Source organism: Xiphophorus hellerii, chromosome 13 (genome assembly GCF_003331165.1).
Source record: "Xiphophorus hellerii strain 12219 chromosome 13, Xiphophorus_hellerii-4.1, whole genome shotgun sequence".
Taxonomy (NCBI): domain Eukaryota; kingdom Metazoa; phylum Chordata; class Actinopteri; order Cyprinodontiformes; family Poeciliidae; genus Xiphophorus; species Xiphophorus hellerii.
The window spans coordinates 21,784,465-21,798,183 of NC_045684.1; the positions used below are offsets into that span (position 1 = coordinate 21,784,465).

Sequence of the window (13,719 nt, forward strand, 5' to 3'; positions counted from 1 at the left end):
TTCTTAAACAGACTAATGTCTGTTCCATGACCACTGGATGTGTCTTTTGCCATGGTTGTTTAAGAAATGAGGAGTTACTCATTGCATCAGCTGGGGTTAAATAACTTGTTGCCAGCTGAAAGATAATCACCTATGCAGTACTTATCCAATAGGAGGCTTGTACCTATTTGCTTAGTTAAATCCAGGTGGCAACTTTTTTTTTGGCCAGGCAGTGTATACAGATGTAGATATGTAGACATGTACATAGATATCTATATCTATTTACATATATAGAGAGATCTATATATCTATACTATATATGTATAAATATATGAGAGATGTATATACAGTACAGACCAAAGGTTTGGACACACTTTCTCATTGAATTCAATGTGTCCAAACTTTTGGTTTGAACTGTATGTATAGAGAGACATATCTCTCTACTCTCTATACATAGACATATATTTATCTATATATCTATATATATAATATACATATATCTACATATCTATCTATCGATCGATCGATAGATATAGATATCTATATATATGTCTACATATCTACACCTATATATCTACATCTCTCTATATATAGAGAGAGGGGTAGATTTATAGATATTTAGATTGATATCATATGTAGATATATATAGATTTATATATACACTGCTCAAAAAAATAAAGGGAACACTTAAACAGGTGTTTAACACTTAAAGTGTTCCCTTTATTTTTTTGAGCAGTATATTTATAGACAGAGAGACAGATAGATATATATATATATAGAGAGAGAGAGAGAGAGAAATTTAGATATAGATATCTATCTTTATCTATTTATATAGATAAATTTAGATTTAGATATTTATATCTTGCCCAGAAAGATAAATAGTTTTTAAAATTTTTCCCAATTTGTATAGGTTTAGACTTCTAATAGGCTCTTTCTGTTGCACATTGTTTACATTTTTTTTCCCAAATCTCCCTTTAATTAATAAATGTGGTTGTCTTATTTTCTGTTTAGAATTAGAAATAAAAATCTTACACTGGATGAACATGAGTACTGATGTTGTTGAACGTGGGGGAAGCCGGAGCACCCGGAGTGAACCCACACCTACACGGAGAGACGTTTCCCACCGTGCAGTCCTGGCTTTTTAATATTAAAATGTCCAATTAACAACAACAGTAGCTCTTTTTCCAATTACCGCCAATCACCCAACCCACACGTGGCCCCACCTCCCTTTCAAATCTAATATACTAGAGACGTAAAGTGATGTCTACGCTGGATGGACTTTACATCTGTCTTTGAACTTGTGCAGAGATGTTGGAGATAAAGCCTTTTTGAGACGCTTCCACAGTGAAATCTTTTTTCTGGGGCTCTCTTCTTGTTCAGCGATATCGTTCTGTTCAGCTGACTCTTCTGCTGCTTGAGTGTCTAATTCCTGAGATGTTGCTTGGATTACATCTTCTTTTACTGTAACCTTTATCTGTGGATTGGATGTTCTCTGTTTTTTCATTAGACCACTCTCCCCTTCTGTGGAAACTATGGGAACCTTACCTGTTACATTTTCTGAAACTTTGCAAGATTTTGTCTGTATTTGCTCAAAAGCCGTCTGGGGGATCTCTGGTATTATTTCAAAATCAATTTTTGGTGTCTTAATGTTTTGGACTGTCTCTGTTGGGTTTATAATGGTTTCCAGTTCAATTTTCATTGCCATCTTTCTCTTTTTCTCACATTTAGATTTAATCAATGGCCTTTTCTCATCTGGCTGGTCCAAAATTTGTTGTGTTTCAGGGACCGTTTCGTCTTCAGTCACCTGCTGTTGTTTACCAATCACTGTTTCATTCGTATGAATCTCAGTTATGATGGTAGCTGTTTGATCCCCAACTATTTCCTGTATTGAATATTCTTCTTGTTCTGTGTTTTCTCCAGAAATTCTTTCATTACTGACAGCTTTCAATGAAGAATCAGCTTTTATTGCTACCTTTCTCTTGTTCTTACGCTTTGATGACCTTTTCTTCACTTCATTATCCCCATTTTGTTGTGTTTCGGAGATGATTAGCTCTGCTGAGATTTGCTGGGGGCTAGAGATAACTGTTTCAATCATATTAATGTTATTTATGATGGTAGCTGTCTGATCCCCAACAGTTTCTGCTATAGAAACTTCTTCTTGTTCAATGTTTTTTCCAGAAATGTTTTCTTTATTGAGGGTGTCCAGCTCAGAGGCAGCTCTCACTGCAGCCTTTCTCTTGTTCTTACGTTTAGATTTCTTTATTGGCTTTTTCTCATCATGATGGTCCCCATTTTGTTGGGTCTCAGAGAACGTTGCTTCTTCGATCGCCTGCTCAAGTTTAGCAATGACTGTTTCAATCATATGAATCTCATTTTTGAGTATAGCTTTCCGATCCCCAACTGTTTCTGGTATGGAAACTTCTAGTTGTTCACTGTTTTCTCCAGATACTTTATCAGTGTTGAGGGTCTCCGGCTCAGAGTCTGCTTTTATTGCTGACTTTCTTTTGTTCTTACATTTAGGTTTCTTTGATGGCTTTTTCTCATCTTGCTGGTCAAAGTTTTTTTGTGCTGTGGAAACCGATTCTTCTTCAATGATCTGCTGTGGTTTACCAGTCACTGCTTCATTTCTATGAATCTCTATTACGATGGTAGCTGTCTGATCCCCAACTATTTCTGGTATCGAAACTTCTTGTTCACTTTTTTCTCCAGAAATGTTTTCATTACTGACAGCTTTCAAATCAGAGGCTGCTCTCATTGCTGACTTTCTCTTGTTCCTACGGTCAGATTTCTTTGACGGCTTTTTCTCATCTTGATGGTCCCCATTTTGTTGCATTTTAGAGACCGTCTCTTCTTCGATCGCCTCCTGTGGTTTCCCAATTTCATTTGCGTGAATCTCATTTTTGCTGGTAGCTGTCTGATCCCCAATTACTTCTGGTACTGAAATGTCTTGTTTTTCACTGTTTGCTCCAGAAACCTTTTCATTACCGAGGGCCTCCTGTTCAGAGGCAGCTTTCATTGGTGACTCTCTCCTGTTCTTACCTGTAAATCTCTTGAATAGCTTGGTCTGCCGATCCTGATTCCCATTCATTTGTGTTTCAGACGGCTGTTTTCTTAGCAATAAAAAGAGCTCAGTCTGCGTTGAAATTGTTTGATAATCTGGTTTGAATTGAGATCTGGTTTCCAACACATCCATCTCAGTTTGAGTTGAAATCGTGTGACGGACTGGTTTTAATTGATAGCTGTTTTCTTGTACATCCATCTCCGTTTGTATTGAAGCAGATTGATAACTGACTGCTTTCTGCTTTGGGCTGTCTTGGTAATCTGTCTGAGTTTGAACAGAAACCATTGAATTGTTGCTTTGTTTTCTTTCTGAGAGTCTTTTCCTCATCAGATCTTTCTGCTGTTTAAGTTTAGCGTTTAGTTTCTGATTTATATTGAACATCTCCTCAAGCTGTTTCATTAAGTATTTCTGTACTTCTATATATTCCAATTCAGACTCCTTAGATTTGACAAGACACGTACACTTTGCCTGACTTGTGTTTTCAGAAGAGTGGGGCAAATTCTGAATTTCAGGTAAACACTCTAGTTGAACATTTTCTGCTGTTAGATTATCAAGAACCTCAGTTAAACTCTCTGTTTGGATGTTGTCCTTGGGCTTAACCGTAGATGGATATTTCTCCCCTTTTTGATCGAGCGTCTCCTGCGGTGTGAAGATGGATTCCTTTTTGGTGGCTATCTGTGTTGCAGACATCACTGTCTTCTTGGAGTAACTTTCCTTTTTCAAGGAAGCTGCTTCATCATGTTCCGGTGCTGGTATTGAAACATTTTGTTTTTCAATATTCTCAGCAAAAAAACTTACATCTATGCGAGGTTCTGACTTGGGGAGCATCTTCCAAAATGTCTTATTTCCGGTGCTGGGCAAAGCTGCCTGATCATTTTGTTTTTCCGGCAGAGGACCATTATTGATGTCATTGTTTTCAGTAAAAAATGTAAGATCTATGCAAGCATCTGACTCTGGGAAAGATTTCCATAACAGTGGAGTCTTCTTGATGCGCTTCGTCTTCGATGTTTGTTTCTTCTCTTTTTGATCCACTTTCTTCTGGGATTTGGAGATGGATTTCTTTTCGCCGACCAGCTGTGTTGTAGAAATCACAGGTTCCTCTTCGCAAGTCTCCTTCTTTAAGGAATCTTCCTGATCACCTCCTTCTTTAGGCAGAGAAGTGTCCTGCTTTATAACATTTTCAGCACCAGACTTAGAGGGTTGTTCCTTCTCTGGAATCTCCTGCAGTACGGGGATCGATTCCTGTTTGGTATCCAGTGAAACATCTTCCATTCCAGTACTTTCAGCTGAAATCTTTAGATCAGCAGGGGCATGTTTCTCTAACCAGATATGAAATGGTATCATTTTCTTCCTGTTGCGCCTTGTCCTTGGTGGCTGTTCCTTAGACGTAGAGGGCTGTTCCTTCTCTGCTATATCTATTGTCTTCTGCACTCCAGCGGTGGAATCTTCTTCACTGACCAGTGAATTGTTCTGCTTTTCAATATTTCCTGCAGAAATCGCCTGGTCAACGGGGACGTGTTCCTCCGACCAGGTTTTAAATGGTACCTGGTTCTTGTCATTGGACTCACTCTCTGGTGTCGGTCTGTCCTCTTTTTGATCCACTGTCTCCTGTGATTTGGAGATGGATTTCTTTTCGCCGACCAGCTGTGTTGTAGAAATCACAGGTTCCTCTTCGCAAGTCTCCTTCTTTAAGGAATCTTCCTGATCACCTCCTTCTTTAGGCAGAGAAGTGTCCTGATTTATAACATTTTCAGCACCAGACTTAGAGGGCTGTTCCTTCTCTGGAATCTCCTGCAGCACGGATTCCTGTTTGGTATCCAGAGTAACATCTTCCATTCCAGTACTTTCAGCTGAAATCTTTAGATCAGCAGGGGCATGTTTCTCTAACCAGATTTGAAATGGTATCATTTTCTTCCTGTTGCGCCTTGTCCTTGGTGGCTGTTCCTTAGACTTAGAGGGCTGTTCCTTCTCTGCTATATCTATTGTCTTCTGCACTCCAGCGGTGGACTCTTCTTCACTGACCAGTGAATTGTTCTGCTTTTCAATATTTCCTGCAGAAATCGCCTGGTCAACGGGGACGTGTTCCTCCGACCAGGTTTTAAAGGGTACCTGGTTCTTGTCATTGGACTCACTCTCTGGTGTCGGTCTGTCCTCTTTTTGATCTACTGTCTCCTGGGATTTGGAGATGGATTTCTTTTCGCCGACCAGCTGTGTTGTAGAAATCACAGGTTCCTCTTCGCAAGTCTCCTTCTTTAAGGAATCTTCCTGATCATCTCCTTCTTTAGGCAGAGAAGTGTCCTGATTTATAACATTTTCAGCACCAGACTTAGAGGGTTGTTCCTTCTCTGGAATCTCCTGCAGTACGGGGATCGATTCCTGTTTGGTATCCAGTGAAACATCTTCCATTCCAGTACTTTCAGCTGAAATCTTTAGATCAGCAGGGGCATGTTTCTCTAACCAGATTTGAAATGGTATCATTTTCTTCCTGTTGCGCCTTGTCCTTGGTGGCTGTTCCTTAGACTTAGAGGGCTGTTCCTTCTCTGCTATATCTATTGTCTTCTGCACTCCAGCGGTGGACTCTTCTTCACTGACCAGTGAATTGTTCTGCTTTTCAATATTTCCTGCAGAAATCGCCTGGTCAACGGGGACGTGTTCCTCCGACCAGGTTTTAAATGGTACCTGGTTCTTGTCATTGGACTCACTCTCTGGTGTCGGTCTGTCCTCTTTTTGATCCACTGTCTCCTGTGATTTGGAGATGGATTTCTTTTCGCCGACCAGCTGTGTTGTAGAAATCACAGGTTCCTCTTCGCAAGTCTCCTTCTTTAAGGAATCTTCCTGATCACCTCCTTCTTTAGGCAGAGAAGTGTCCTGATTTATAACATTTTCAGCACCAGACTTAGAGGGCTGTTCCTTCTCTGGAATCTCCTGCAGCACGGATTCCTGTTTGGTATCCAGAGTAACATCTTCCATTCCAGTACTTTCAGCTGAAATCTTTAGATCAGCAGGGGCATGTTTCTCTAACCAGATTTGAAATGGTATCATTTTCTTCCTGTTGCGCCTTGTCCTTGGTGGCTGTTCCTTAGACTTAGAGGGCTGTTCCTTCTCTGCTATATCTATTGTCTTCTGCACTCCAGCGGTGGACTCTTCTTCACTGACCAGTGAATTGTTCTGCTTTTCAATATTTCCTGCAGAAATCGCCTGGTCAACGGGGACGTGTTCCTCCGACCAGGTTTTAAAGGGTACCTGGTTCTTGTCATTGGACTCACTCTCTGGTGTCGGTCTGTCCTCTTTTTGATCTACTGTCTCCTGGGATTTGGAGATGGATTTCTTTTCGCCGACCAGCTGTGTTGTAGAAATCACAGGTTCCTCTTCGCAAGTCTCCTTCTTTAAGGAATCTTCCTGATCATCTCCTTCTTTAGGCAGAGAAGTGTCCTGATTTATAACATTTTCAGCACCAGACTTAGAGGGTTGTTCCTTCTCTGGAATCTCCTGCAGTACGGGGATCGATTCCTGTTTGGTATCCAGTGAAACATCTTCCATTCCAGTACTTTCAGCTGAAATCTTTAGATCAGCAGGGGCATGTTTCTCTAACCAGATTTGAAATGGTATCATTTTCTTCCTGTTGCGCCTTGTCCTTGGTGGCTGTTCCTTAGACTTAGAGGGCTGTTCCTTCTCTGCTATATCTATTGTCTTCTGCACTCCAGCGGTGGACTCTTCTTCACTGACCAGTGAATTGTTCTGCTTTTCAATATTTCCTGCAGAAATCGCCTGGTCAACGGGGACGTGTTCCTCCGACCAGGTTTTAAATGGTACCTGGTTCTTGTCATTGGACTCACTCTCTGGTGTCGGTCTGTCCTCTTTTTGATCTACTGTCTCCTGGGATTTGGAGATGGATTTCTTTTCGCCGACCAGCTGTGTTGTAGAAATCACAGGTTCCTCTTCGCAAGTCTCATTCTTTAAGGAATCTTCCTGATCATCTCCTTCTTTAGGCAGAGAAGTGTCCTGATTTATAACATTTTCAGCACCAGACTTAGAGGGTTGTTCCTTCTCTGGAATCTCCTGCAGTACGGGGATCGATTCCTGTTTGGTATCCAGTGAAACATCTTCCATTCCAGTACTTTCAGCTGAAATCTTTAGATCAGCTGGGGCATGTTTCTCTAACCAGATTTGAAATGGTATCATTTTCTTCCTGTTGCGCCTTGTCCTTGGTGGCTGTTCCTTAGACTTAGAGGGCTGTTCCTTCTCTGCTATATCTATTGTCTTCTGCACTCCAGCGGTGGACTCTTCTTCACTGACCAGTGAATTGTTCTGCTTTTCAATATTTCCTGCAGAAATCGCCTGGTCAACGGGGACGTGTTCCTCCGACCAGGTTTTAAATGGTACCTGGTTCTTGTCATTGGACTCACTCTCTGGTGTCGGTCTGTCCTCTTTTTGATCTACTGTCTCCTGGGATTTGGAGATGGATTTCTTTTCGCCGACCAGCTGTGTTGTAGAAATCACAGGTTCCTCTTCGCAAGTCTCCTTCTTTAAAGAATCTTCCTGATCATCTTCTTCTTTAGGCAGAGAAGTGTCCTGATTTATAACATTTTCAGCACCAGACTTAGAGGGCTGTTCCTTCTCTGGAATCTCCTGCAGTACGGGGATCGATTCCTGTTTGGTATCCAGTGAAACATCTTCCATTCCAGTACTTTCAGCTGAAATCTTTAGATCAGTAGGGGCATGTTTCTCTAACCAGATTTGAAATGGTATCATTTTCTTCCTGTTGCGCCTTGTCCTTGGTGGCTGTTCCTTAGACTTAGAGGGCTGTTCCTTCTCTGCTATATCTATTGTCTCCTGCACTCCAGCGGTGGACTCTTCTTCACTGACCAGTGAATTGTTCTGCTTTTCAATATTTCCTGCAGAAATCGCCTGGTCAACGGGGACGTGTTCCTCCGCCCAGGTTTTAAATGGTACCTGGTTCTTGTCATTGGACTCACTCTCTGGTGTCGGTCTGTCCCCGTTTTGATCCACTGTCTCCTGTGATTTGGAGATGGATTTCTTTTCGCCGACCAGCTGTGTTGTAGAAATCACAGGTTCCTCTTCGCAAGTCTCCTTCTTTAAGGAATCTTCCTGATCACCTTCTTCTTTAGGCAGAGAAGTGTCCTGCTTTATAACATTTTCAGCACCAGACTTAGAGGGCTGTTCCTTCTCTGGAATCTCCTGCAGTACGGATTCCTGTTTGGTAACCAGTGAAACATCTTCCATTCCAATACTTTCAGCTGAAATCTTTAGATCAGCAGGGGCATGTTTCTCCAACCAGATATGAAATGGTATCATTTTAATCTTTTTGCGCCTTATCCTTGGTGGCTGTTCCTTAGACTTAGAGGGCTCTTCCTTCTCTGCTATATCTATTGTCTCCTGCACTCCAGCGGTGGACTCTTCTTCACTGACCAGTGAATTGTTCTGCTTTTCAATATTTCCTGCAGAAATCGCCTGGTCAACGGGGACGTGTTCCTCCGACCAGGTTTTAAATGGTACCTGGTTCTTCTCATTGGACTCACTCTCTGGTGTCGGTCTGTCCCCTTTTTGATCTACTGTCTCCTGTGATTTGAAGATGGATTCATTTTCGATCACCACTGAAGCGTCCTGCTGTTTGATATTTTCAGCAGAAGTCTTCAGCTCCTCAGGTGCGTACTGTTCCAACCAGACTGCAAATGACACCTTCTTCTTCTTACGTTTGGGTGGCTTGGGTGGCTGTATTTCCCTGTCAACAATGTTGTTGGATGCAACCTCTTCGACTCTACTTTGGCTGGACTCCATTATAACCTTTGCTTGTTTCAGGTACTAAGCTAAAATCACTTCTCTATAAACTCAGTAAAGATTTCACGTTAAACTTGATGTCAATCTCCAAAGAAATGTGCACCAAACAAAGCTGAAAATCTTACTGTGATCTGCTAAATAAATTCTCACGAGAAATGTATCAACAACGGCTGCTAAACGGCTGTGATGAAAGTAGATCGATGTGAGGAGCTTATATAATCGCTGGTGATGTCAGATTCTGCCTTTGGAGTTATATTGTGATGTCACATTGTGATGTCACAGTTTCCTTCGATATTCAGAGTTGGCTTGCCTGATGGATTTTTTATTAACACGGCGGAAGCGCGCGCAACGTGACTGCAGAAAGAGTCAGAGGGCTTTTAAACTGTCACTGGTTGCCATAGTTACCCCCCATGAACTTGTTGTTTTGACATTGGTTAGCATGTTGTCAGCGTAGCTAGCCTAGGCGACTACAACTGTTTAAAATTGAGTGATAAAATAAGTTATGCTACCAAATTGACATTAGGAAACGGGATACTGTATTTTACTGTATTTTCCTGCTTTTTCCTTGGTCCAATAGTGACACTTAGTAGTCAATGTATGCTTTTATTTTGAAAAACGGCATATTTCTTATTCGTGTGTTTTGTGACATGCTGCACTTCCTGTTTGGGTCTAGCTGGGGTTTTTTTCTGAGAGAAACTGTTGTTTTATTTTGAAGAACTTGGAGGCTTGTACCTATTTGCTTAGTTAAATCCAGGTGGGGACTTTTTTTTTGGCCAGGCAGTGTAATTTATTAAGATTTTATGTGATAGACAATAGAAAGTCGCCAAAGTGTGAAGTGGAAGTCGTTTTTGAAGTTATAATTAAGAAAATCTCAAAAGTGTGTCTTAATCAGATAAGCCCATGCCACATGGCTGCTCTTGTCTGACCTCTTGTCAGGCTTTAATGAAAAAATGACAAGAAAAAACTTATTGATAAGAAAATTATAAGAACTTCTATTTGGGGTTTGCCATAAGTCATTTAGGTGACAGAGCAAACCTATGACAAAACATTTTAGTCAACATGAAAATGTTTGGAACAAGACTAACACTGAACATCTCTTTGATACAATGTGGTAGCTAATATGCACTGAACTACGGCATAACTGAAGCTTTTAGATGCGAGATTCAAATTTGTTGCAACAAAACAAAATGAGGCAAAGATTAACTCCTTTGCCAGTATTTATAATACATATGTTGTCCTCATCCTGAGGATTCACTGCCCTATATTTTTTGAGCTAGGAGATAACTTAAACATATTTATTTTTGAACATTACAGAATCTTGGAAGATTCTGTAATGTTCTCAACTCAGAGAAAATCTGTTCTATTTAATTTGTTTAATGATCTTAGTCCACCTGTCTGTATTTAAAATGTAACCTAATCAACAGGGAAAGGAAACAGTATAAATCTCCCTTTAAATAGTCACATTGACAGAGTAGGTGAGGAATTGGCAAAACAGGCTTGAAAAGGCACAAGGTGACTTTTCTTAGGGAGACCCGAGGGCATCAGCATGGTGGAACAGTAAAGAAAAGAAATACATTTAATTAAAAACAAGACTTTAGGAAGTCGTCTGTCTGTGTGTATGTGAAGACAAAGCTCATACGCATAATTTGGAAATAACTGAGCTATAAAACACAAGTTTGATCAATTGTGTAAAAGAGGTCTTTAGGGTGTTACAGAACCACAAATTACTTGAGTGCTAAATCCTTATACCACCAATGTAAACATATTTACATCTAAATCTGCCTAACAAATTTAGGAGCAAACCATGTAATTGTAAATATTGTTGATAATTAGAATTGGCTTAAAAATATATAGAAAGAAAGTTAAGGTTGTTTTTTTACCACTTGTCCTATACACCTTTTGAAGGGGTCTGTTGGCAGAGAAGAAAGTAAGTAAGATTAAAAAGCTAAATAACATATAATTGAAATGGGAAATATGGATCTTATGCCAAGAAATCAATTTGTAAATACTTTATCCCAAAGTGTTAATGATAGCCCAATTAAATGTAATGATGACTGATGCTAATTTGGGATACTCTAATTGCTCCCTGAGAATGTTTTATCTTTATCTAAGCATTGTGAGTCTGATTAGAGGCGCAGCATGAAAGGGCTCATAATGGATTACTGAATGCTGAAAGAAGACATTCGTCAGGACAAATTTCACTCACATTATGGATGTTGTTGGTAGAAAACTGTCAGTACAAGACTTTATGCTTCACTATATCACAAGATTATTTTCTGAAATGCAGGTGACAAGACTGCAGATGGAACCAAGTCTAATTAGCACCACATTTCCAATAGTCCTTCTAGAAAGTAAACTTCATTTAGTGGATACTCCAGTGTAGACCGGTTGTACCAGGTTTAGAAAATCAGTGACAGCTCTAGCAGTGAAAGCAAAAACCATCACTATCGTTGACAAAAATGTAGAAATAAGACTTTTGCTAAATTATTGCAATCTCCATAAAATACTTTTTGATTTTATGGAATCATTTTGTTTGATTTTTTGGGACATCATAAGTGTCCTAATAATTTTGCTTCTAAGGGTGTAAAAATCAAATGCATTTAGTGAATAAGTAACTATAAACTATTTTGTTTAATTAATTCAGTTCTCTTTCCCTATTAAATCTGTTTGCCTGCTCAGCAGAAAAGTGATGCACTTTCACATCTACTCAGCAATTTAGAATTCTTTGAACATTATAAAATAGTGAGCTGTTTTATTGTTTTATTTTTTTGTTTGTTTTTTATTAAACTGTTAAAGTTTTATTTGCGTTCTCAAACCCTTAAGGTAGAGGACAGAACTCTCTACTTCCAGGTAGAGAAATGATGAAATATAAATAACTTTACAGATTCTATTTCCTTTCTCCGTGCCTGAAAATCTTTTTTTTTTTTCTAAATCAAATACCATCTTTTTCCTGACTGTGCAGGAACGCTCAGGAATTTCTTTTGAGCTACCAAGTTTAACGTTACGGTAAAGCACTCTATTGATGAATCCGTAATACCGTTTTAGAAAGAATGCACTCAAGACCAGATACTCAAAAACTGCACAGATGTCAAAAACCTCAACATTTCAATAAATCATCCATTACCAAAAGGTCACAAGGAGAAACGACATGATTGATGGGCATGGACCATGCATGCATGGCTAGGCAACAGAAGCAGAATAATGCTGAGTAAAGGTCAAAGTCAGGCCACTCATAAGCTTGTGGGAACTGCATATCGAGAAGAAAAGGAAATGTACTACACTCCCACACAAAATACCAGCAGCCTTATAAGCAAACATGGGCTGAGCACCTCAGTGCAGAAGAATGAATAGAGGTAAAATTCAGCCTGCTTACGTTACATGCGTGCATAGACACGACATGTCAAAGCTTACCTCTGCAGATGGGCCGGTCATCACTCCAGCCCACGTAGCTGTCTGTCACTCGGAGGCAGCTGATGCTCTTGGAGCCCTGCAGTTCGTAACCCTCATCGCAGGAATAGTGCACTGTAGCTCCTCGCCTGCAGTCAGAGAAAGCACAGAAAATAAATTAGCTAAAATGTTGGAGAACCAGGAAAACATATGTACTGATAATAAAAAAAAAAATGTATATTTTCTTAGCCCTACTGGCTTTGATTTAAAAAAAAAAAAAAAAAAAGACACAAATACCGGATACAGATGATACCCATTTGTCTGCCTTACAGGTGGCCACTGATACAGACAATAGCTTTGACAGGAAACAAGGCTCCATAGCCCCTATGGCAATATCACTGTTTCCAGCAGGCAGGCTATTGCTGTGGCTAAAATAGGAGGGGACGTGTATTTGCATAAGCTTACACATTTGACTCATTTGGTTTGCTTCACATCAGGAAATGTGTCGCACTGGAGCACATTTTAAAATAAACACCAGGAGGTTGCAAAGCCAGATAAGCTATCAAAAGAAATGTTGTTTCAGCCATATTAATCTAAATGAAAGGTACAACTAAATTATCTGATGTTGTTAGTGTTCCTCTTATTTACCTGAAGTCAGAGCCTTTTCTTTTTCCCCGATCCGGAATCCCAGGATCTGGACACATGTTGTGTCCTTGAGCTACACCCATTTGAGACACTATTGACAGAGAACAAACAAAAAAAGTATAGATTGTTCAGCTGGTCAAGGACAAAGTATTTATTTTCTGAAAATCCTGTGCCAAATGTTACAAAAATAACGTACTGCAGAATGCATGGTTAGCTTTTAAACTAAATGCTTAAATACTAAAAAAACTATTCTCCATAGGGTAAATAAAATTGAATAAATGTCAGGGTTTTTTTTTTTTTTGCCACTGCTTGATATGATGGTTTACATTTTAGAATTCAAGCCTTTATATGTGCATCTTCTGTTTTATTTGTCCAATATGGATTTTTTTTTCTTTTGTCAGTTTAGCTTCGCTTTTTTGTGATTAAAATTTAGAAGTTTATTTATTTATTTAAAAAAAAAACACTGGAAAAGAAATCAAATCAAACATCTTGATAATTGCTTATCTAGCTACAGACAAGTTGTGTTCACAATCCTATTTTTGAGCAAAAGAGAAAAAATGTTTTTTCAACCACACAATCTCCGTAAATCTCTGTTTAATCATGTCATTGAGTGCAAAGCAGTGAAGTTTCAGTGTCAAGAGGGGTCAGGCAAACTTGGCAAAGTGGGTAAGCCCTGACTGACTGCCAGGGGTCAGAGTTCTACAGGGTCCAATCAATGGGACACCTGCTCTCTGGCCTGAGTTGCAGACTAATGCGAGACTGCTATAAATTCAAAACAAGGCTCGGCAGTGTCAGCAGGGCTTCCTAGTGCTAAAATATGTAATAAATTCTGAATAAATAAAACTGGA

The 13,719-nt window shown here is 39.7% G+C and overlaps 1 protein-coding gene across 1 annotated transcript in view; it reads right to left on the reverse strand.

Annotated features, from left to right (window-relative positions):
• The window catches only part of csmd2 (CUB and Sushi multiple domains 2), a 253,349-nt gene that overhangs the window by 115,000 nt on the left and 124,630 nt on the right, over window positions 1-13,719 (reverse strand). Inside the window, exons 8-9 of the mRNA XM_032580630.1 lie at window positions 12,875-12,962; window positions 12,251-12,375 (exon numbers count right to left, since the gene is read on the reverse strand). Of these exons, the coding sequence (XP_032436521.1) occupies window positions 12,251-12,375; window positions 12,875-12,962 (213 nt within the window). The remainder of the gene's footprint in view (window positions 1-12,250; window positions 12,376-12,874; window positions 12,963-13,719) is intronic.